Below are 26,240 nucleotides of genomic sequence, written 5' to 3'. Positions count from 1 at the left end.
AACTAGATCCAAATGTAAATGATTATCTTTATTGTCACTGAACATTATATATCCATCAATTGGTTTTAAGTGTAATGATACATTAAAGAGAATTTCTTTCAGGGTCAATTTAACTGCTGAGGTAAATGACAACATATCAAAGTCTATCACAAGGGCACGTTGGTTTTGTGTTGCATAATCTTTGTATTATTTATTCCATTTACTCTGGGTGTTGTTTCTTATTGAGTTCTTGCTATTTCCTTGATTCTTAAACAAAATTCCAAATAAGACAACTTTATCAAACTATTTTTGATGTTGTTGAGTTTTAAAGCACAGTCAGACTACATTATGTGATCTGTAAAATAATGTCACCTTATTTCGACCGTTCTCAAAGCCATTCATGAAATGCCATTAGGATTGAGGTTGATAGACAAAACATTGCCAAAAATGTATGCATTGAATTGACGCTGACAATAACAAATGGTTCAAAGTACAAAATATTTACATTTATAATTCATCTCTACTTGGTAAATCTTAGTTTGAGAGTTAGTGGAAAAGCATCATCATGCATCAATACAACTGTATTGCGAAACATTTTCATACACCGCTTTAGTAATATTGAATGTATAACTGGTGTTTGTGGTCCACTTATTATGTACTATCGCCACCTCTGCAAAATGTTCTCATTATTTACCACAAATCCAATAATCGACAAATATATCGTAATCAGATTACTTAACAACTGTGATGATCAATAAATCATTTAAAGCCACAATTTACCTTAAAAATGTCAAAATTATTTGATTTCAGCTTCTGATTTCTATTGTCCCTAAAGCTGGGTGATTATGCCTGTTCAAACAAAGTAAGACATCAGCAGATAACGATCAATACCGAGAAATGAACAATGATCAGAATTTTATTTTTTACTTTATTAGATGTTCACAGTCCCTGAACCACAATCAATTTGAGAAAAACAAAGGCTGTGCAATAATTCAATATCGCAAGTGACACATGATCATCAATATCAAAAGAAAATACTAACCTCTGAATTGGGCATGCTACAGCATTGGCAAACGATACATAATAACCGTTAGATTTGTACCACAATTACAAGCAGCTAAGAGATCATTTGGAGGCCAAAAGTGCATTTTTGTTATACAAGATTCATTTCTGTGAAACTTGTACACAGAACTAGCAAAGCAGTGCGTGCTCCCATACATTTACTGAATGAGAGAGTGTTTTGTTAGTTTTGTTCAAATAGCTCCCTTGTTACCTCAGAAACTCTTACAATAGGTTATATTGTGCACGCCAATGTGATCAAACACCTTTGGATGGTTATGTGGTGTAAAACCAAGTGACTTGCAAGAAGGGCTGACAACTGTCTTGATTGCGTATATCGGGCTAAAGTTTGCTTGTCCCGTACGGGACCTCATATGTCCTTTATAGGATCAACTTGTAAATACAGCAAAAACCACTCCAAAGATCAGACCTCGATCAGATACAGTAGAATGTCATTACAAGCAACAGTCACTCCACCTCAATGTCACACAGTGCTGTGAGCAGCATGTGGCTAACCGCTTTTGCTCTGTGTTTGGGAAGAAAACACAACTTTACAGATCACAGGTCAGCCATATTTCTGAGGCAAAGTCATTCATGAGCCCAACACACATTTCGGATTTTGAAGAAGATGTATGACTAGATGCAGAAAACATGAAAACAGGACAGGAAAGTGTCACAGTTCATGCACGATCATTTTTGTTTGAAGCTAACCACTGGACCAGTGTGCCACCCAACAAACAAACATTATGTTACATTGACATGTTTGTAAGTAAGAGTGTGATGTTGACTGTACTCCACAATGAAGAAAATAAGTGTTCCCATTATGTGCAGAAAATCTCCAAAAGGAGAAATCACACCAACTGAGTTAGCAAATAATAACACAGCAAAACGTTGTTGGTTTTAGTTTTGTTAATCACGTTTAATTTTTTTCAATTGCATTCCTATTTAAGTACTAGATGGTCAAAATTGGCATAATTAAAAGTGCTAGGAAGAATTACTTTCTTCAGGGCAAACAAATAAAGTGGTCTTACGGCAGCCTTTCTCATCACTCTTGTCAAAGCAGTCGGGCAATCCATCACACTGCCACCCTCCTGGGACACACTTCCCATCTCCACACATGAAATTCCCAGGGATGTTGCATTCAGTGGTGAAGTTATTCCCTGGAAGCAGCTGGCTCTCTGAAAGCAAAAAAAAAAAAAAAAAAGCAGACTGAAGAGACTGACAATCCAGAAAGAAATTCACTTGCAAGGTGGATTTCATTTACATTTACGTATGCGATAGTCAACTCCAGAGTGAAGATTAAATACTGTTATTAAGGTCCTCTCTGTAAAAAAATGGGTATAATTTAAAAAAAAAAAGAATAAATAACTCAGAAAACATCACATACACAATGGATAACAAGACACATATTTATGACTTTAGCTGGGCATTGTCTGAGGCATTTTACTACACTTAATAGGCATAAATGTGAAACATGGCCTTTTAGCTGAGATCTGACACCAAAGAGCAGGCAATAATGAGTGTCGCACTGACCGGGGGATAAGTGTTATGCTGCTCTGCTGAAAATGGGTGTATGGCTGACCTGCGTCATTGCACTTAAAACTTAGTAGCTAGGCCTGCTGCCAAGTGATTTGGGCCCTGAAGCCATGAGGGAGCCTTTGCCATAACTAACTCCACTTACAAAAATGTGCAAGAAGCATTCATTACAGTAAGAGGATAAAAAAAAGTGACAAAATTGTTCAATTATTTAAGCTAAATTTGTCTAAATCCTCTGATTTTAGTCTCGCAACTATATTGATCTCCATAGTCTTGCATGAAAGCAAACTATTTCATTTTTGTGCTGTATGTTGTCCAATTCTTTGATCTTTACATCGAAGGGAAGGCAATGGAAAATGACACCAGAGAGCTGAAATTCCACCCAGATGGTGACAACATTCAAATTTCAACATGACACCACCACTTAATTATCACGCTACCAGCAGTGTGCCATCCCTTGGCTAAAATATTACGAGAATGATATGGAAGAAAATTACCCTAAAAGGGTCAAAATACTGCACAATGGTTAATAAAGATGCTCAATAAAACTTTTTTCTTTCAGATTGAGACTGTTTTTTTTTTTTCAGACGTACCAATAAAATGTCTCAACTCTTGATTACCCATACCAATACAAAGTAATCGATAACACTGGGACTTTTAATACATGCAATTTGTATTAACCCATTAACAGGTCAGCGTAGTTGCCGAAATCGCGTCATTTGATGCGTAGAGACGCGCATAAACCAAGCATGCTGCCATCCTTCTTTATGGATTTGCTCGCTTGCTATTTCTTAAGCTTAATGAAGTCTTAACGTTGCGTTTGCCCCCTGGTGGTAGGAGGACTGAAAGTGCCTGATTTGACATGTACGTAGCTGGCTTTTTAAATGTTAATATCGCCGAGGATCAGCTTAATTAATCGTGGCAGTCAATATCGCTATCGCGATCAAAATTCAATTAATTTTGCTGCCCTAATGCCATCAGCAGAAAAACGTTTTTGTCCTTTACGCGGAAGCACGTTAAAGGGCTACAAAGGGAGGCTGTTCTAGTGGCATCAAGACATTTGGTTTGGAGGCCTGAGAAAACGCAGAGATGTTTGTCTGTCATGTGTGTTTGAGAGGGGGTTAAAATAGATTACATCTTCTATGATTCTTGAACATTGTCAATAATTACCTGAGCAGTACCTTTCACAACTTTGTCATTCTGTGTCGCTGCACACTTGACCCACCTTATTCCTGATCGACAAGAAAGTCAATAGGGTTTAAGCCCACGTAACTAGCAGGGCTTTACTATTGAGTTAACCCCTAATTACTGTGGCACATCACTCATTACAGTTAACCACTCAACTCGATGAATGGGAACAATTAAATATTCACGAGGGAATATGGATGATTTAAATGGAAATTACACATTTAGCATTGCATCTAGTTTATTTCTTCTTTCCATGGGTTGTGTATAGTGCATTACATGATGCTGAAGCTGCTGTTTACAACTGTTTTAAAACATTGCATGGATGAATTTGCTGGCAAAAAGGCAGGGATAGCACCTGGTGTGATATGTGAAGATTAGCAGCTAGAGCAATGGGCAGCAACATAATCAAACAGCCATTTGGCCAGTCTCCCCCATCAGTTTTTAAGGAGACAACATGTAAGGATTAGAATCAAATCACTCATTTCAAAATCACACAATAAATTTCCATAATATGAAACAAAAAAAAAGTTCTATCACATCAACATAAGTGTTTTTACATAAGGGTAGGTCTAGCACAGTGGTTCTCAAACAGGGGTATGGGTAACCGATTGGGGTACTTGATGAAATTCTAGGGGGCACTTGAGATTTTAAATAAATAAACATGCAAAAATCCCTTAAAAACAATTATTAATTGAATATTTCATTAAAAAATGTTCAGTAGATCATTATTTTAAAAGCCTAGATTCTACTGCATCCTAGAATTGTTCGACCCAACTTGTCATGTGCCACATCTCGTTACCTGTCAAGTTTATGATTTAGTTTTGTGAACCGATCTCTACTATGATCCAAAAAGAGGACACTTTAAGCTCAAAAAATTTCTGTGACAAATATTCATTCATATATATTTCGTTTTGAGAACAGATCTAACACCTAATGTTGATCATTTTTTGTGGACAAATATTTTTTAATAATTCAGTTGTTTCTGTATTGATAAAAGATCTCTTCTATATGATCCAAAAGAGGACACTTCTATGTTGATTATTTATTTATGGACCAATATGAATGAAGTTTGAAGGGTTCGAAAGTTTAATAAATCAAACACTGATGTCATGTTTTAAGTCTTTTTTTTTTTTATAAACCTCAAAATTCTTTTCACTTATTAAGGGGTACTTGGCTGAAAACATATTTCACAGCAATGGTTCTCAATGACAAAAGTTTGAGAACCTTTGGTCTAGTAATATAAAAATATAAAGACCAATTACATTCATTGGAGTTGGTTATCCTTTCCTATCATCCACCCATCCATTTTTGTAGGGCACATTTCCTCACATTGGTCACAGGCTTGCTGGTGCCTCTCAGCTGTCTTCACGCAGTAGGCGGGTGTCACCTTCAACTGGTTGCCAGCCAATCGAAGGGCACACAGAGATGGACAACCATTCATACACCCAATCCCACCTAAGGACAATTTAATCTGTCCAATTCACCTACCATGCATGTTTTTTTGGAGTGTGGGAAGGGAGCCGGAGTTCCCGGAGAGAACCCACACGGGCTTGGGGAGAACATGCAAACTCCACTCAGGAAGGCCAGGGCCAGGTGGATTTGAACAAGGGTCAATAGAACTGTGAGGCGGACGTGCCATTTACAGCGCCATCGAGCCGCCCCTTTCCTAACATATTAAAAAAAGAAATAAAAATCAAAAATATAACAAAGTTTGCTTTGTGCCTAACAGGATTCAGTTTGTTGTTTTTTATGCTAAGGGTACCTGAAGGAGAAGAACTTTGGAAATGTAGTGTAAGTGTAGGCTTGTAAATCGTGGTCTCTCCGAGACATTCAAAATAATTGTTCACATATGCACTATCAGTTAAAAAAAACAAAAAAAGGTCCATTGAGAGCATGCAGAAGATTAAGTGTATTGCAGTCAGAAAACATGTAGACCAGCTATATTTGAGGAAAAAAAAAAGAAATTGTAAGCCTTTGTTCTTTAGGCAGGACAATCCCCACAGCAGCAGGTTAATTTGAAATCATTTCTTCATTAAGGTTTTGTTCCCACCTGTTCTCAGCATCATGGTCCCTTGTGTTAGCTAATCAGCTCCCTTCAATGACTTGTGCCTTGCCCATGTGTTTATTTCCTTTGTTCCAAAAAGCGGTTGAATTTTTTTTAATGATGATTTGATAATCCCCCCACCATATGTGATATAAACCCAAAATCTTTGTAGTTAAATATGATTGCAATATCTTATAATATGTGTGCAATCTGCAATCCCCTCAAAAATATTTAATATTCAACCCTTAACAGCTGAACAACAAACAAATCTTTGACACCAGATCCACCCAATACATCTAATATAAACTCCAAAGCTTAGCAGTTCATTATCGTCCAAATATCCAATATTCTAAAAGCAATGTGCACTCCCTTAAAAAGGATTTATTACTCAATCCTTGTGATCTAGGTCACTTTAGGTCCTGAACTTTGTTGTCTATAACTGCTCCGCACAAAACAAACAAACAAACAAACAAGCCATGAATTGTGGCACAAACTGAGAAGCTTTCCCAATAAACGTGTGTCAATTACAGTAGCGTAAAATAGAAATCATCTAATTTAATCCCCTAGGTTTCCCGATCTTCGCAAAACTAGTCAATGTGTCTAGCAGTGAGGCCCCAGAGTGAGTCTTGGAATCTTCTGATGTCACAGTAATTAAACCTATGAGGAACTGAAACAAGAATTACTCTGGCAAAATTGCTTATGAGCAATGCAACAGTGTGACAAGTCATATTATAGTTTTATTCCATTGAAAAACACCACTGTGAAAAAGCAGTGTGTTGAATACGATTACAGTAAAATCAGGGGAAACGAACGGAAATCTGCAATTATCTACAAATTATTAGTATAAGAATTATTTAGACTGTCATTGAAGTTGCATCCTGTGTTTGAACAAATAAAATTTGGCTCATTGAAGGAGCATGTTTTATTATTTTTAATTATTTACCAAAGAGCCACCGTATTTAAAAAGAAAAAAAAAAAAGAAAAACTGCAGGTGTAATGTGATGAATTAAAATGGATGAAATAAAAGTTCAGAGAGTAAAGCTCGAGTTATGTTTCTAGAGACCTCTAGAGTGTTTTTATAAAGCATACGTGTCATTACAAAGCGATTAGACTGTTGGTATACAGGACTTCATCACTAAATAACAATCTGAATCTGTCTGTGGTTTGAATCACACACCTTTTGTAAATTTGGGGAGCTCTGACATCACAGAAGCCATGTGAGTATGGCTTTCACAGCTGTTTCACAGTGTGTTAGCACTATTGGTGAAGGTCTGAAACAACTGTTAGTTGGTAACAGACCTCTTACATGTTCAGTATGTAAATGAGGAGATAAGATGGAGAAAAAGAGCCGCTAGTCACAATGTCGTAGTCTATCTGATCATTGACAGTGAAAAATCACAGTACCGGTATGTCATCAAAAAAGTTACTATTCGAAAAATGTAATTATTTGAAAAGAATCACTTATGACACTGCCGTTGTCAACAATGTAGTGTAGATGCCCACACAAATAAATTTGACTTTTTGCTAATTTCACAATCAATTATGCATCCAATCCCAAGTTGGACGGGTCTGAAGATGACTACCTGTGGCAAAGTAACGAGGCTGTTCAAACGAATGATGAGGATGAAGATAAGGATGCCCGAGAGTTAAATGGGAGGAGCTATTTATCATGTCAGATAGCAATGATGACTTTGAGGGCTTCTTGACTTTTAACTTTGTCAAAAAAAAATAATGCAATGAAACTTCAAATTAGTTTTGCGTATCCCAGATTTACCGTAGTTCTCTGAGCTACTAAGCTATGGATAGACTAACTTCAACTGCATTGTGTACTTAAAAAACAATGATCTAACTTTGGTTCTCAACTTAAGCAATAAGGTACATTACTAAGTGCCGATGATAACAATATAACGTCATCCCCTGGACATACATTTAATGAGTTGAAAAAGTAATGTTCCATTTCTCAAACAGGTTGGAACAATTTACATATTTTTGCAGAGACAGAAACTTGGAAAGTGACTTGAGTGAATATAAATGGCATTACAAATGTTAATGTCAATTTTTTAGAGCAAAGGAAAATGGGAGACTATTTGATACCAAGCTTTGAATAATACCACCAAGTTTTCACAGGTTCTAAAATAAAGAGCACACTTTTTAATTATACACTACACTCAATAGGCTGGAGACACAATCAGGCTCTGGAGCAGCAGGAGGTGATTTTGCTGTCTCAGTGAGGGTGTGCGCGTGTGCGTGTGTGTGCGTGTGTGTGCGTGTGTGTGTGTGTGTGTGTGTGTGTGTGTGTGTGTGCGTGAATGGAGAAAATTCCCCATTCTGTTCCTTAAGCTCACTGAAACCTGCAGTGAAGTAAGCACTAGTGTAAATCTACCCTTCATCAATTAGAGACCCCCTAAAGAAGGCACACAAGGAAAAACAGTTCAAGTCTGCCCTTAATGAGGGTCACATTGGGAATAAGGGAATAATAACATTTAAACTGACGGAAAAGCAAACATTATATGCAAAAGGAAAAATAGTTTCATAGGCATTTCCCTGTTTAACATATGCAGGGTTCCCAATTCACATTTTTAGCTTTTTCTAAGGTTATTTTTGTTGGTTTGGATGTTGCCAAACACCCCAAATTGACACACGGTTATTTTTATGTTCTGATAGGAGTCCATTGACAAAAGGTGACTACAGCACATGCAATGAGAATGATCAATCCTGAGACAAACTGCGATGACTGAGTCTTCAAATACCGCATACAAAAACAGGTGCAGGGCCAGCATTGTGCAGGCAAAAGAAAGGTGGGGAGCACTGATCTACGTAAACTTTCTTTAAATTTCAAACCCCCCCAAAATATTAGTCCATATTTTCTGTTACGTAAACTAACTTTTTTTGTTTTTGAATGATGCCAGAGCTGACTTGGAGTCATGTCAAGAGTCATGCCATCAATTAACAACTTTAGTTACAGACACTTTAAAAATGTCAATAGTGCTATACAATGTTGTGGATAAAGTAAAAATCAGATGTAAAAACCAGCTGTAAAAACAAAGACAGTTAGAGCATACTTAACATAAACTTAACATGAACACTGTTAATAACATAAACCACCAAAACAATGCCTCCTTTAATTCTTAGTCGAACGCAAACAATCTGATTCAAGATGAGTTTTAAAGATCGGTCTCTTAGCAAATGGTCTAGAAAAAACAAACAAACAAACAAATAAATAAATCCTGTCCTGTTGAACTTAAAGTAAACTCAAGGATTGTTCACTTAGAATACGGTTGGGCAATATATATATATATATATATATATATATATATATATATATATATATATATATATATATATATATATATATATATATATATATATATATATATATATATATATATAATCAATTGGTCATATTAAAAGCTAAAATGAATAATCATGTATTGATTAGTGTAGCTGATTTGGTCTGGTAGCTGCATCGCTACTTAGTAGCAGATAAACTGCTATTGATATGTCGGCAATGAATACAGGATAGTTGAATACAGAATGCAGTTGGCTATTTATTGCTCACTATTCACAAATACACATATGCCTGTTTGTTTGTTTGTTTGTTTTGGCACCCATTCAATCATCCACTAAAAATATCACCTGTTTGTGGATTTGGTGTTCTCTGTAAACACCCTAACATGTTCCAAGATGGGTGTAAGTGGTATTTTAAAGGGTTTCAAATCCAACATTCTGTGACGAATAAGAAGCAAAACTAAAGGCAGACCCAAACACAGACTGAACACAAAGTATCAACAAAACAACAAAAATCATGACTGGCACAAAAATATCAAAATTGCAAAAACCAATAAGAACCAACACTGCAGGGAGCGGAGCCAGAAGAGGGACGCCCTCAGAAGTGTTAATTAAAAGTAATCACAGGAATCAAATACTGTACTTGCAGGGGAACTAAGTAGCGATAGAAGGCACAGAATGAAGGAACAACGAGGAGGGGAAATACTTAGAAAATACAGAGAACGATCTTAGAATAATTTGCTCCGGCTGCACCTAAATAGTCGGTAAATGACAGATGAGTCTCAGGTGTGCAGCTGGTGACACAGTAACCCCGGCAACAAACGAAAATAACCCAAGAGGGAGGCGCATAGCCCAGACACGGCACATCCATGGCACAGTCTTGCACTCCTGGAGCGTTTATCATCTAATCTCATCTCAGCCTTTCCCGTGCCATCCTGTCTGTCAAACAACATTCAACCTATTTATTTTTGATGGTAACAAGGTAAGAGGGGTTTGAAATGATATTCAAATGTTTTGAGATAATAGATTTTCCATGACTTCAGTCTATTCTCCGCAACGCTTAGTCCCTATTCTAAATTGCGGAGGTTTATTGTAATCCAGGGGTAGGGAACCGGTTCCTTGGGAGCCATATCCTGCCTGTTTTTGATGTGTCTCAATTTCAACACATCTGATTGAAATGATCAGGATCGTTATCAGGCTTCCACGGGGCTTGCTGATGAGCCGATTATTTGAACCAGGTGTGAAAGACGAAGGAAACATCAAAAATAGGCAGCATATGGCTCTCGAGGAACCGGAGTTCCCCACCCCTACGGTGGTTTCCAGATAGATATGAGTTTGGCATGGTACTCTTTGGAACAACTATTTGGAGTTTTATGTAATGCGTATATGTCTGCATGACCATCATTTGTTCCATCACAACTGAAATCCTATGGTGAGGGCCGGAGGTGACAATATGTTCAATATTGGAGAAATGTAATTATTTTTTCAAAGTTTACAACAAATGGCACCAACATGTAACCACCAAGGCAGGAGTATGGTAAGAAATATTATCACGGGCCTCTAAGTCAATTACACAAAATAAATCAAGAGCCTGCCCAGTTTAAAACAAAGTATATGAAGCCCACCTGTATGGCAAATGACACAGACAAAGGATGGGGTCGAGGCAATTTACAAGACATCCCCTATAAGGGTTTATAAATGGCTTTGCAGTGAGTGATAGCACCTTTTTTTCCCTCTCTTTGTCCTTTCTGCCTGGTAATTCCTTAGATTACACTACTGGTAGCATGAAGCAATATCTAGCCCACATGAGCTCTTACTAAATGGAACATCCATATGTTCTGTTGCCATGAGGGGTTGCTGTGTGTCTCTCTCGATAGATGTGAGCAGTTTCACAATTAACATGGAAAATGCAGAGATTATGTGGATCTTTTGCCTACAACATCCTACAACGCAAGCTACTTTGTGGTGAGTGGCCTTGATGGTCATGAGGCCTATGCTTGGAGGGTCACACTTACCAAGTGCTACTCAAAGGTACCGTATGCTAACTGCCATTAGGGGGTGAGATGCTTTGGCCCATTGGGGGAATCCCACGCCATTTCCTTACCAACCAATCAGCACACCTGCCATCTACCATCATCTAACAATTAAACGAGTATTTTCAGATGAATTCAGTGAGCAAGAATAGATCGATTCAGGAGACATAGTCATTACAAATCAATAGCTACACATACAGTATTCTAGTGCAGTAGGCTGGTTTTGCTGCAAGACAATTCCTCATGTGACAAGAGTTTGTCAGCATCTCCTGGGCAACGATGGCTAATGGTGAAACTGGAATCTAATCTTGCACCTCTGGGGCATTTTATATCCCATTCACTGCTGCCATGTTGTACCACAGCCTGTCCAGGAGTAGACTGATTCCTTAATCTTTTCCCCGTAGACCGTAGATCTGTCATCAAAAACATGCTGAGGGCAATGTCACAAGTACATACAAAAACATAGAGGCCATTCACATTACTGTTGTTGTCTCTGAAAAATCCCTACACACTATATTAGCCTTTGACATATTTATTCTACTTACATCAAATTACTAATCAATTCCTCAATGAGTAAAATGTTTGAGTTTCCTTTCATGAATTATTCTTTGCTTATTCTGAGCTCAACTAATAATGTCGCATAATCAAAAGAGCTGCTCAATTATAAAATTGAATTCTTTGAGATGGAACATGATTTGAGCTGAAGTTCTCCATTCTCTTAAACAGGACGAATTATCAGATATATTTAAAAGTGAAAAAGGAAAACAACACATTTGGCACAAAGAGTGATGCCTTAAAAAAGGTCAAATATACTGCCTTTATCTGGCTTTTAGGCTACAAACTAGCAATTCATTAACTCCTAACTGCGTGGCCAGGCCAGCACAGAGGTTGGAAATCACGAAATTAACTACTTTTCCGAAAAGAGAACAAAGAAAGCGAGCAATGTATAAACAAGGATCAACACAGAGAGCAAATCCCAGCAAAAAAGGATGTGTTTAAGGATGAAGATGTGTTTTTCTTAACTAATTCTGCCATGCTTTCAGTTTTCAGTACGCAATCAAAATCAAGGACTTGGTTCAAAAAGGCAGATACTAATATACAGTGTTTGAACAGATTTCCCTGGCAGATTATGATGGAACTAAAGGTCATTCCTCTAAGATTACCATCTATGGACTGTCTGGAAAAGTGACAACATTAATAGGCTAGGGAATGTCATGACAGTAATAGGCGGTGAATTTGTTGTTCTGGTAATGTGTTTCAGGATTTTGAGGTCACAGAAAATGATATTTCTATGTGAGCCTAATGAGCGTCTGTCAAAAATATAAGGTTAACGCGCCTCCCCCGAATGAGAACTGCGTTGACAGGGCACTTAATTCTTCTTTTGAAAATGAAATACAAAGGATGGCTAAACAAAAATACTTCTTATTGCACAGGTGTCAAACATCCGTCCTGCCACATTATTTTATGTGGGTTTTGACTTCAAGTTTCTTGCTAAAATACCAAACTTGCAAGTTGTCTTCAACTTTTAAAGGTTTTTTAACCTGAACCTAAACATTTGACAGTCATTCCCGCCCTCTGACAGAAACAAGAACTACAATGTGGCCCACGATAAAAATTAGTTTGACACCTCTGACACTTATTCTTGTTTGCATGTCTGTTGATATTATGGACTACAGATTGCAGTGGTTCATGAGTCATATTTACTGTAAGTTCTTTGATGAATCTAGCTCTTCAAATTTTTGCTCTACACCAGACCCGACAACTATGACTTCTTGATCTTGAGCAAAATCATTCTAGTGAGTAGAAGGTTTTATGAAGCAATTGTATTAAATTGTTTTACCTTTATTTCAAACAAGGTCTATACATTATACTGTATGTCTGGACCTTTAAGTTGTTTCATTACAGCATTACTACTACCTTTTGTGAACCATAAAACTGGAATATCTCGAACATTGTACAGTTTGGAAACTGAAGAAATTGTTAAATGAGATATCACATTTGTATTTAGTACAGGGGTCAAGAAAGCCATTAATAGCTATGTACATATTTTCAAATGAATTTTTGTGAGAGCCAAATAATATATATATATTTTTTGTCTTTTAGCAATAATACGAATGTGTGCATACGACCAACAATTTTAGAATACAGTATGTGTTTCTTAGAGTGGTCCTTTTATTGATATTGTAAATCTGGAGCAATTAGTACACACTGATATAAGTTTATTCATTGGCAGATTTGCTTCTATAGCAAACCTCATTAAACTATTGTTCCCCACCATTTGTTATCCCTTTCATTGACAAAACAGCTTTCCTTATGCTGTGTTTGACCAGAGACATACCTTGCAATCAATCACACTGAGTTGGCATAAATGACTTACATCTGTTGACTTTTCCAAGGTGAGAGAAACTGCTGCATGCATGTCCTTCAGATTTGTTTCCTTGGTTTGCCATCGTGATATTACAGTCGTGAAGAGTTATCGCTGACAGAAACATGTCGTTTATTGCTTTGAATACTTAATTGTTATCGGGGAAGTCATCAAAAAGTTCATTGGCCACATCAACATTAATGTTTTGCCACACTCCCATCTGTGAATGGCTTTCCATTCATCATTATTGCTAAAGAACCAGCAAAGCTAGCCCAATTTCCGTCAATTTGCCGGGTGCATACACGGAAGCTCTGCTGACACGCTTGCATTCTGCACAGGAGTTCTTGAAATGTAGTTTTCCTCCTATCGCCTGCTGGATATGTTGAATCAAATGTTGCATGGCATGTGTCGAAATGGCGCTTCATATTTGACAGTTTCAGGGATGCAATTTTATCGCTGCATATTAGACACACCCCTACAACCCTTCTCTCTCCACAAAGGCAAATTTCACTGCTGTATTCTTGTCGAAAATGTACGATTCTCACTATCCTTCCTTTTTTCGCCATTCCCTTTGTGTTCTGAAGAATTAGCTATAGCTTTATGCATAAGAAGAGGGTATCTTGACCTCACAACAACCCGCCTTGGTACCAATTATCCAGTAAAAATTTTGTGTTGGCGATGATCTTATGTGCCCTGGAGGACACTTGGCATCAAATAAATAAATGACTGAAAATGGTTAAATGAATGAATAATATTCGTAGAATGTTTAAAACTTTGATTGTTATTGATATCTCAATTTCTGCAATGAGTCACTCTAAACTTTCAAATTATTTATCATGCTAAAAAATGTCAGCTAAAACGTATCTGCAAGGATGATCACATCATCAGAAGAGCCATATCTGGCTCGTGAGTCATGTGTTCTGACCCCGAATGTAATATGTGGTACGAAAAGTCGAATAAATGAAACCGCATGTGTATCAGCAGTTCCCATGCACGATGCAGAAACTATGCAGGTATGGAAAAAAAGGGCAACTTTTAGCCATAATATCTAATATAGTGCCAGTGTTGAGGCGAGAATTATAAGACATTCATTTAGGAACGTGACCCGAAGAAATGTTTACATGTTGCCAAAAAAAAAAAAAATCCCCAAAAAGACTGAATATGCAATCATTTTGATTTTAGTCTCGAGCTATGCTGCTTTTTTAAAAAGCAAGAATTGTGAAAAGTAATTGCATTGCACTGTCTCACATTGCTGCATTTCTATGGGCACGGGCTGAGCAATAAGCTGATTTGGCACTATGTGTAAGTAGAGTCCTACTTTAATTTTTAAAAGTATGCATGACTATTAAAATGGCTCTATATTATGATGTCTACACTTGGCCATTTAATACATTTATGAACGTTAGAGTGTGCGCATGCGTAGTTAAGAATCCGTGACCGCCTGCAGAGGTCAGTCAAGGAGGAATCTATCACAATCCATCATAATCAGTTGCTGTGCTTTTCCTTCAGGGCAGATGAGCTTCCAACCCAAAGGGGATACACACAGCTGAGAACACCATGACGGTGAACTGTGATGTTTTACCTGCTTGACTGATTTTGACCCTATCACAGGATGTGCAGACAGCATGATGGTAAAGAATTTACAATTGTGTCGATATTGACTGTCCGCTTTTCTTCAGGACTATGTTAGGGTACACAATCTCTCTTACGTCGCCCATGACAAGTTTAAATGGAGAGTGTTATGATAAATATTTCCTGTATTTGTCACTCTAGCAAAAAGTCTATTATGTGTTCGTCAAAATGACCTCTAGGGAAACCTCTTCAAAAGCCCTGGTTACAAAGCACAATTGTCCCATCTGCAAATAATGTGGATAATACTGTGGATAATCATATGATTGGTAACTGCATAAATAGAACATTGCTTGGCAAATAATGTAAAAAAAAAAAAAAAAAAAAAATCAATAATAAAAATAACAACTGCTTTGTCAATCCAATGACACTGTTACTGACGAGGTTTGCATGTGCCGGTGAGGGCATGGTAGCAAATTGGCATAGTCATAGAGCCAGCGTCAAAGAGGCCATGTTCTAAAATACTAATATCCTAAAATGAACTGGTACTGTATGGGTTTCTACCTAACCTAACTTTATTTTTTTACACATTACATTATCCACAAACAAGCTCAGCCCAAACATAACATACTATCACGTAATCCAAATTGATCAGTTTTTGACGTCTTCATGGTCGTAATACGCCGTATACAAATTGTAGGCAAGGGACAATAACAGATTCTGACGGGATAACCTTGATTAAAAATGTCACAATACCACAGTTTTGTCATCACGGCTCTAAAAAATATCATTTTGAAATATTTTCGCTAAATAGTCATTTTTTCCCACATTTAAATCTGTTTATACTAACTATATAATTAATAAAAAAATTGTTACAGTAAGAAACATTTACCATGCTAAATGAAAATAAAGATATAATAAAGCCAGCGAAATTATCAGTGAACAAAACCTGTTTTGCTCAATAATAACGTAAATATGAATTCTTTCTGATTTAACATATCCAATTTAATCTAAACTATGCATATATAAACAGCACAACAATATTAAAAGAAAAAGATCGATTTGAAATAAATTGACATCACTCCAACTACTTTATGTATCAATTAATAGTTTCAATGTTGATTCTTTTTATGGTGAAGAATTTGTATTATCTGCACACAAATCTGTCCCCTCTATATCCCATGCTTCCTTTCTCTCTTTCTCGATTGCTAGCTCACTGCTAGTTCCTAGCATACTTGCATCGGTCGTCTACTCTTTTTCAAAAGCCAAAATCTTCCCTTATAGTCGACTTGGTTTGATTAAAAATTGCAAAGGTTGGCCTCGTTGGCCCTCCAGCTTGCTGGAGACTGCTTGAGTCCTACTTTAAGCGATATCACAAAAAAAAAAAAAAAAAAACATGAAAGTAGCATACAGTAGAATGTTAGTCATATGTCCCACGTTAGCTAGCCACAGTAGCAAAGTTATATTTATACTGATGCCGGTGAGGCATATAATGGACTACAGCAACATTAATATGATTGGCTGCAGCAACCGAGGAGGATTCACAAATGATACCCAATGAGAAGAGGCTGCAGCGGCACTATATATGCAATTTCATGTACTTATTTACAAGCATTTCCATGTAAGTGACTGAAAACCTCCCAGCACTGAATGAGTTAATTTAATGTTAATTACTTTGATAAAAATCTTAATTGTCGAGGATGACTGAAAAAAAAAATGGGAGCCATATTTCTCTGGCCTAGCATTAAGACATTGAAATATGAAATTAGTAACCAACCTCTAATAAATGTTGTTTATTAGTATTATTGTGCATTATAAACAAGAAGTAGTAGAACGACAATGTAGAATGTAATGTAACATAACCTGCTATAGCTATAATCGCTGTTTGAACTAACTCAAACAACGACAGCGTTCTAAATTAAAGTTAAATAAAAAGTGACATCTTTATTTTTCTGGGCAAATATTTTCATGCGTTTTTTTATCAACACTTTCCAAGGTGAGCTTTGTATAAGGGAATGCCTTGAGGAGTTTGTTCCACATTATTACGCACATTGCCGTTTTTATGCATCCTGCTGATAAAAAGCACAGAAAAATCCAATGCCTTGCGAGAGTAATGAAAACACAGAGTACTTAAGGATAATTTGTTCACAATTTGTCTGACTCAGAAAGCATAAAGGCGTTTTAAAGAACACTTCAGTGAGGATAACACATTGTATTAGTGAGCAGCAGTTAAAAATCCATTGATGAACAGCAAGCATTTAAAGTTGCTGGTGTCTTTGGAGTCACAAAAAACTCCTGAACCGTTGCTGGTGTCTTTGGAGTTCCAAACACCTCCTGGTTCAGGATTCCGAAAAGGCTTGAAGTCATTCAGTAATCTGTAGTTTGCACCCATTTAACCAATCTTACAATATGAAACACTTGCAGCGGGCTCAGAAGAGCACTGGGCGCAAAGTTCAAGTGGCTTTCAGAAGTCAGAAGTAAATACTTTTGAATACAGGTGAAAAACTTTGTTTACTCTCCCCATTCTTTTGTAATAAATAAGTAAGTAATAAGCCATTTTAGAAAGCTACTTTTTGTTTTTTGACTTTGCATTTACTGTAAATGTTTTTAAAACCTCCTGTGAATGTGTTTAAATGTTTTCAATGTGTGTTCTTTCAGTATAACTATTGTTTTCTCTGTATTGCTTGTGTGAAGCATATCGACTTGCCTTGTGCTATAAAAATAAAAACTACCATCCCTTTTACTTGCTGCTAATGCTATGCTAATTTGAACAGATGAAATTGTTGGTGGACACACATATTCTGACAAGGCATTAACGTAAAGAAGGAGGAACCAGAGAGACGGTCGGATCGCGGAGGAAGAAGCTCCAGACTTCCCTATCCACGGCTACTTCGTCACACTCCTCCGGGTGGATCCCCAGGCATTCACATGCTAGCCGCGAGACATAGTCTCTCCAGTGTGTCCTGGTTTGTCCCGGGGGCCACCTTGCTGTAGGACATGCCCAGAACATATCACCAGGGAGACGTCCAGGAACCATCCTAACCAGATGCCCAAGCACATCAACTGGCTCCTCACAACACGGAGGAGAAGCAGCCGCTCGGCTCAGAAACTCTCCCGCATGACCGTGATTTGCACCCTATCTCGACAGGAGAGACCGGGCACCCTGTGGAGGAACCCAATTCCAGCCGCTTGTATCATATACTTATAGAACGTCTTGAATCATGTGTTGATTCATGACTGGGTTTACTTTTACTGTTACGTGTGGTGTTCCGCAGGGATCAATACTTAGTCCTTTACTGTTCAACATCTACATGCTCCTGTTTGGTGATAATACATGTAAACATGATATTAGTTCTCATTGCTGTGCTGATGTTACCCAACTGCACATGCCTTTAGAAATAAATAATTCGCATCATTGCTGCAACCTGGGGGTCTGCGTTTCTCAGTTTAAAGACATGGATTCTGCTTCTCAACCCCAGTAAAATTGAGATTTTATTCATTGGCCCTGTTCATTATTCGCACTTGTTTAAGAATACCACTGTGAATTTGGATGATTGTACTATTGCCCAAAGTGGTTCAGCGAAAAAACCTCGACATGATATTCTACCCAACTCTCTTTTCAAATGCATGTTATCAACACTACAAGAACTGCTTTCTTTCACCTTTGCAATATTGCCAAGATTCGCCCTAGCCTGTCCCCTTGCGATGCTGCAACATTAAATAATGTGTTTGTTTTGTCACGCCTCTACTCAAGTCTAGACCGAGTCATGGCACTGGACACTTACTGCTTAATATGACACAATATGTTATTTTTTTCACTTAGCATCTAGTGCAACTTGTTGAGCCTAGAAGAGTCTCCTCGCATCTGCACTCCTTTCTCAAGGTTTCATTTTTTTTTCTCCTCCAGGATGGGATTTTTGAGTTCTTTCTTTTCTTCATTGGGAGTTTTGTTCAGGGGAATGCCGTTTTTTATTTGGGATGTATTTATGAATTATTTTTCACCTGTGAAGCCTTTTCAGGCTGTGGTAATTCATGGCAATATAAATAAATTTGATTTGATTTGTATCCAATATCTCATTCTTTCAGTCACAAGCCACAGCTCGTGACCATCGGTGAGGGTAGGAATGTAGAGTGATGATTTGGAATGGAATAATGGAGAGTGAGATGTTCGGCCCATTTGGGCTTGCTTGACAATCAAAAAGATCAGAATATGCTTTTTATGCTTTTTTTCTGGGGTGTGGGGGTAATCAACTGGGTCTGTTTGGTTTATAATATGGCAAATAACATCCACCTATTAAACTGCATCATTTAACAAATAAATTTTTCTTCCAGCGTTGCCTCCTTTTATGATCAATTTGATGCAAGTAATCTTCGTTCCGTTCAGTGGGCAGCAATTCAAGACTTTGATCAGTTGGACACCTTGATGAAAATGTCTGGAATTGCTTCTCTAAATGGTATTGCCACAAACCCAATCATTTCACTAGTTTCTTGCAAATGTGTAAGCAGCAATGACATGTTGAAAATTACTTAGCCCTTTGACTTTCCATCCAGTCAGGTTACTATGAAACAGCAAAATCTGCAATATTTTCACTTTAAATTGTTCCCGTAATTTTTGTTATTTTTGAAAATACGATATATGTGTGGACTATCAACACTCGTGTTCCCTCTAAGCCAAGGCTTTCAGTCGAGAGACTGTCAAAGCGGTACCACAATCATGATCAAGATTAATTATGCATGAGGCCACTAAGCCATAAAACACTAAAATTAAACACAGCATTGTTATCACCACATGCTTCTGGCAGCCCGGTTTAGGGGCTGATAACATGCTGATAGTCATCCATCATCTGCACTACTTAACCTGAGAAGGGTGGCAGGGATGCCGGACTTGGGGTGAAAGGCAGGTGCACCACAGATAAATGGTCAGTCAGTCAAACATAATAAATCATTTCAACAAGAACTTTAATCCAATTTAACAATTGCTCAATCACATGTGTTGAGAATGACATCAGCTGCCTCGACTGATTTTTCTCACAAAAGGATCAACTGGGAGGAAGACACAATGACAAAGTACACTTTTTAAATGTCGCTCTTTTTCTTAAATGCGAAAATCTGATGTATTATTATTTTCGAAGTATACTTTACGGCTAGACTCGGGGTATTTAAAAGCTATTCGTAAAAGTCTTGAAAAGTCTTCTTCAACATACCGTTTGAGCAGTATGAGTGTGGATGCACTGCCCAAAGATCAGTCGAAAATAGATTGTCAGCAGCTAAAGCGCTTGCCATTGCGTCTATGAGACGACAGCAAAATAGCAAATGACCGTTGATGGTTGGACAGCAGGCTGGCCAGCTGTCATTTTGCATGAGTAGCAAAAACGACACAGACGACAAGCACGGTGCCCTTCTTCTATCATAGAGCGCATATTAAATGAAGATAAAGTGCAGAAACTGAAGCGTTTAAGCAGAGCGAACTGAAGCTAATGTGCTGTCGTAAGAAGAAAACAAGCTCCACCTCAATGACACCACTTTATTGTGCGATCATTATGAAAGTTAGGACTAGTTGATTGCTTTAGTAGTTATTGCATTTACAGTGGTATGGTATACTGTGTTAGTGTACTACATGTGTCAAGCTCCAGTCTTTGAGTATCAAAGTCCTTTGTATTTTCTCCTCGGAATACCTGATTCAAATGATTGGCTCATCAGCGAGCGCTGCAGGAGCTTGAAAACGATAGTAATCATTTTAATCAGGTGTGCTTGCGAGGGAAGTGTCGAAAACCTGCAGAATACCGGCTCTCAAGGACTGGACTTTGACATCTCTGCTGTAGGGGCATATTTTAGAAGCAATTTGCAATTATATACGGATTGCTATTTTCCTTTTTATTCGACATATTTTATCATCTCATATTTTCCTCTGATTTTCACAGCTCAAAATATGTTTCCTATCGTATTGCTTATTGTCAGTGCCTGGGGCATCTAAGATACAATGATATGAGGCTGTTGCAGTTTAACTTCCAGATAAAGGATATTTAAATTATTAAAGTGCACAACATCATATCAGTAAAAGTGAGATAAGTGGAGTTTGACAACGATGCAGCAAAACTATGAACAGACTAGTTGTCTGAGAAGACTATGGTTACAACATGAGTATTGTACAGTAGAACTCCACACAACAGGGGACTTTTCACAATAGCAAATCTATGTCTTAGACGTAAACATAAAAAAAGTGTTGCACAATCTCCAACCTGATTGAAGTTAAAAACAAAACCATCTAATATTTCACATAAAAAGGAAAAAGAAAGAAAGAAATTGTCATATCTACAGTAAGCATTCATTTTCATACTTACATCAAGGACTTTTATCCTTTCTTCAAGTGTTGGCTTTGACCAGATTTTCTGCTACATGTATCTTCCAGAATTCCTTTACGAGCGGACAACATGGCAGACGAACTTTTGTTTATGCAAGTTCGCCTGGACAAACACCTTTATGATTCTTCTGAAAAGGAATACCGTGATCTAAATACAGTACGCAACTCCTGGCAAGCATCTCGTTGGGAAGAGATGAGGAGTCTGTTTAGATCATTTAAATCTCCTAAGATTCTCTACCTCTGTTATAAAGTAGTGTTAGTTGTATGCTGGAGTCCATTCACTGCCACCTACAGTATGGGAGAATATTGTTTGACTGCTGGGGAAGGCCGCTCTGATTATAAAGTGCTGCAAAACACGTGCCGGCGCGTCAAGTATAAACCAAGCTACAACAACCCTAAGTTGTGGAATTCCTCCCATATATGAGACTGACATGATCACTTGGCACGACTACTTCTACTTTGACAACAAACAAATTTGCAACATCAACTGAACTAGCAGCCTTTATAAGAACTTTTTTTTTTTTCGCAAACAGACATGCAAAACCACTTATTTCGGGCCTCAAATAGGCATGTACAACAATCATTAACTCATTAGCAAGTACCAAATTTAAGTTATTATTATTGTTATTATTTATTATTATTTAAATGAATACACTTTAAATATATCATGCACTTTAGTTTAAAGAATTTTTTTTTCTAAGATTGATCCATTATTATTTGTAGGCTACGTTCAAGTGATGGGGCGTGACACAAATTCTACAAGACGAGATGTTTCATGAGATTGAGTCCACGAGAATGAACCACGATTTTAAAAACATTTCTAATATAAAATAATGCCTAACATAACCTTCTCAGTTCACATAATGTTTTCGTTTTAGTGGACAGACTCAAACTAAATTAATAATCTAGTATGCAAATGTAAATATAAAAGAAGAAGAGCGATTCAAAAAACTGCTCAATAAAAAAGAAAAAAATATATATTTCGAGCCTTCATGTTAAAGACATCATTCCCATGTTCTTGCCATTCAAATGTGTGAGTTTGTACTGGTGAATGAATCCACCGTTGTCTGTTTGTGTGTTCACAGATCTTGCGCCCAGAAAGATAAACAATGAATAAGCCTCAGTGTTTCACGGTTGGAAAATTCTCCTGTGTCCTCCTTTGCCCAAAAAACAGCCAAAAGAAAAAGGATATCATGCTGTGGAGGGACACGAAATCTTGTGGCATTCCAATCTCATGAGATCTCGTCACACACATGCTGATGGTAATCCTTGCATGATCTTTAGGCCAAGATCGAGGGTTAATAAATGTTAAAAAAAAAACTGCTTGTGATTCCTGTTGATGATATTCAAAGGCATAAAGCATGTATGATAAATGTCAACAGCATCAGGTATGACTAATGTCAAGATTATCACATTTTATGGCTAAAGATGTATTGTTACTATGACATGGATAATGACTCATCTACATATTACCAGATGATCACACTCTGCTTCACCGGCAATCTCCATGTGCGATTATACTCTAGCTGGAAGTTCTTCATTCAGTCAATTGTCACAAAAACACTTCCTATTCCAAAGACATGCCAGGATACAGTCACAGTTTAGTGCTTTTCTGGGCCAACCGGCCTTAGAGAGCAAAGCCACGCTACTCACACAAAAAACTGTCCAACCATGATACAAAGTCTTTCTCCTTCTCTTCTCAATGGGAGAAATGACCCAAATATGTGGATGTCATAATTAGTTGCAAATGAATGGTGCGTGTATGTGTGTGTGTGTGCTTGTAGCACAAGACCTAATGGATCACAAAGTGATTGATTAAACAGGAAACATCCAGTTAGTGAACAGAATACAAATCATTTATGCCACCACCAATTTTTATCTTCTGATAATAAATCAAGAAACCACAAAGCAGATTGGTATTTTGTCAGTCAATTCATCTTGTCGAGACTGATCATTTTCCAGACAAAGCCAAGAAGCAGAACACAAGGCCAAGCGGGTTTCAAAAAGAGACCTTTTCATGCAGGTACAGTATTTGGAGAAGTACAAGGATTATAGTAGGTAACAGTAAATGTTAATGTTGGTTTTCATGTATGATGTTAAAGGCATTTACAATGATTAATCATGAATGGAATGTGTAGTTAGGGCTGTCAAAATCGAATCTTTTTAAAAATGATTATTGATTTTTTGATTGAATAATCAAAGGATAACCCCTCCGCACCCACACACCCCAGTTCAAACGAAAACATATTTTATATTGGATTTATTGAACATGAGTTGGAGTGGATATAAATACTCAGAATGTATCTTTTACACTTATGAATTACTAGACAACAACAAAATTTGAGGATGCTAAATGGTTGGCATAAGCGCATTAGCGACGACCATTTAAGGTCAACGGGCGCGAACTATCAATTAGTTCACCCCTACATAAAGATATACATACATTACACATGTAATAGCGTCATTACAGTCACTTACAGACAATGCTTGAACTATATTCCGTGACGAAATCTAAAAGTGGAGTTGTCTGTTAGCTAAAATGAGAAAAAAAAGTACACTTTGGAAAGGCTGCATTGCTACAGTGGTTCAATTGATATTGCACGGCTTATGTGACACAATTTTAATGTTTTTCTTTCAAGGAGCACAATATGAATAATATCATGAAAGACAAACAAGAAAAATCACAGACTGGATTCAGGTCTTCTCTAAACATCGATTAAAAATTCATCTATGTTCAAATATCTTACAACTGGAGTGGAAAGATACACACTAGATCTAAAATGTCATTGCGAGCCAAACATCATCATACATCCATGATTTTGACTTATTCTCACCGGGCTCGCGGGAGTGTCGGAGCCTATTCCGACTGTTTTCGAGCAGTAGTGAACTGGTTGCCAGCCAATCGCAGAGTACACAGGCAAACAACCATTTACACTCACAATCGCATCTAATGTGGAGTGTGCATTAGATCTAGGGTGCATGATTTTGGGAGTGTGTGAGTAAACTAGAGTACATGAAGAAAACCCAAGCTGGCATGGGGGGACATGCAAACTCCACACAGAAAGGCTGGACCTCAAATCGAACCTGCTACCCCTGAACTGTGAAGCCAACGTGCTAACCTGCGAGCCACTGTGAATACCGCAATTGGCGTCTGACGTTGATAAATCATGTAGATGTCAATAAAGTAAACGAAAAAAAATCACATAATGTAGGCATTAAAGGCCGTATTGTTCTATTAAGTCAGAAAAGGCGAGCTGTTGTACCGTTTTCTGGCTGCACAGATCCTATAGCAGTGCTTCTTTATTATATTTTCAAGGCCGCCTTTATGAAAGAGAAAGAGAAAACTTTTCGCGCCCCGCCCCCACACTATAATACGTTTATTATCTATAAAAATTGTAGAGCGAATACCTAAAACTGTATCCTTTTTAACATTCACAAAAAAATCAATACAAATCATCTTTCAACAACTAGTAATTATTTTTACAGTGTTTCTATGGGTTACAGCTTTGTCTAAAAGAGAAAGAAATAACCAAGTGCATGGAAGTGTCTGTGTGTATATATATATATATATATATATATATATATATATATATATATATATATATATATATATATATATATGTTTGCTGTACCAAGTAATCAAAATGTCTACCCTAAATGGTGTGTAATTGGACAGGTACCACATATTTTTGCTTAATTACAAACGACTTTGTTTTTTACAATGGGTGAGTCAGTCTTACTTTATATTTATTTATTTTTAATCTGCACCTGTACGAAAACAAGTGGTAGAAGGTGCGCTTTTTAACTGAGTGAGTGGGGGAGGGAAAGTGCAAAAATCCATTCGAGAAGTGCCGCGTGTCCCGTTATGATCCGGGGTGAAGCCGCCTACGTGAGCTGCTGGGGCCCGGCTGCCATGGCCCGCCCGGGGAACAGTTCGTCAGCGAGCACAGGAAGGATGGAAAGCGTGGAGGTTGGCTTTAGTAACGTGCTTGTCTTTGGTCACTCACAAATAAGGGAACACAACAACTCGTTTATATTGTTCGACACTTCGCTATGTTGACGCCCCCCCCTCCCAAGAAACAAACAAACAAAAAAAACGCGTATTCTCTTGTGGGGCGATCAAAAGTTGTGCAGCTTGTCGGCGGAGAGATACAAGCACTCAAGTCGCCCCCTCCTCTTCACTCCAAGCGACCACCCGCGCATCTCACGACATTTGTTTACTTGAAGTTTTCGAAAACTTACCAACTGTTCTCGAGCCGAGGAGAATGTACCAGATCCACATCATACGCGCTCCTTCTCCCCCCCAGATCGGATTTTTCCTGGCCAAAAACTGGGGGTGAAAAACTTCCTCGGCGACGCTTACTCCCGCCTGTTGGACTTTAGAACTGGAACTACTTTACAACCGTTCGAGTTAACAAGAACATTTTGGCCACTTCCTGCAGAAGATCGCGTTGAGATTGAAAAAAAAAATGCGTTTGGGTTTTGGAGGAAAGGGGGATTACTGGGCAGGCTGAACGTGGACGCGTCTTCGGGCTACAGGCTGGCAGGCTGAGGTCGCTCCGGTGTTGTTGTTGTTGAGAGGCGCGGAGGCGGAGACAGCGAGCCGGCAGTAGGGGTCGGCCATGTAGGATGATGGTTCCCATACTGCGGGCAGAACCGCTAGCGACCTTTCCGTGGAGGTGCTTCACCCTTGCTATGTAAAATACCTCATTGAATTCAGTAAAAAAAAAATAATAATAAAAAAAAACCCACATAAAATGCACCTTGAATGTAATCAATGAAGCAGCATATTTGTATCCATCCATCCATCCATCCATC

General features: G+C 37.8%; 1 protein-coding gene across 1 annotated transcript in view; it reads right to left on the bottom strand.

The window, feature by feature from the left end:
- The window catches only part of ldlrad3 (low density lipoprotein receptor class A domain containing 3), a 74,763-nt gene extending 48,787 nt beyond the window's left edge, over positions 1-25,976 (bottom strand). The window contains exons 1-2 of the mRNA XM_088417148.1: positions 25,665-25,976; positions 2,070-2,216 (exon numbers count right to left, since the gene is read on the bottom strand). Coding sequence (XP_088273274.1) covers positions 2,070-2,216; positions 25,665-25,707 — 190 coding nt within the window. The 5' untranslated portion in view covers positions 25,708-25,976. The remainder of the gene's footprint in view (positions 1-2,069; positions 2,217-25,664) is intronic.
- Positions 25,977-26,240: the final 264 nt, after the last annotated feature.

The sequence above is a fragment of the Hippichthys cyanospilos genome, chromosome 6 (genome assembly GCF_059441005.1).
Source record: "Hippichthys cyanospilos isolate Australia breed blue-spotted pipefish chromosome 6, RoL_Hcya_1.0, whole genome shotgun sequence".
Taxonomy (NCBI): domain Eukaryota; kingdom Metazoa; phylum Chordata; class Actinopteri; order Syngnathiformes; family Syngnathidae; genus Hippichthys; species Hippichthys cyanospilos.
The sequence above is the reverse complement of the archived record's forward strand: the minus strand, read 5'-3'. Positions and strand labels throughout refer to the sequence as shown.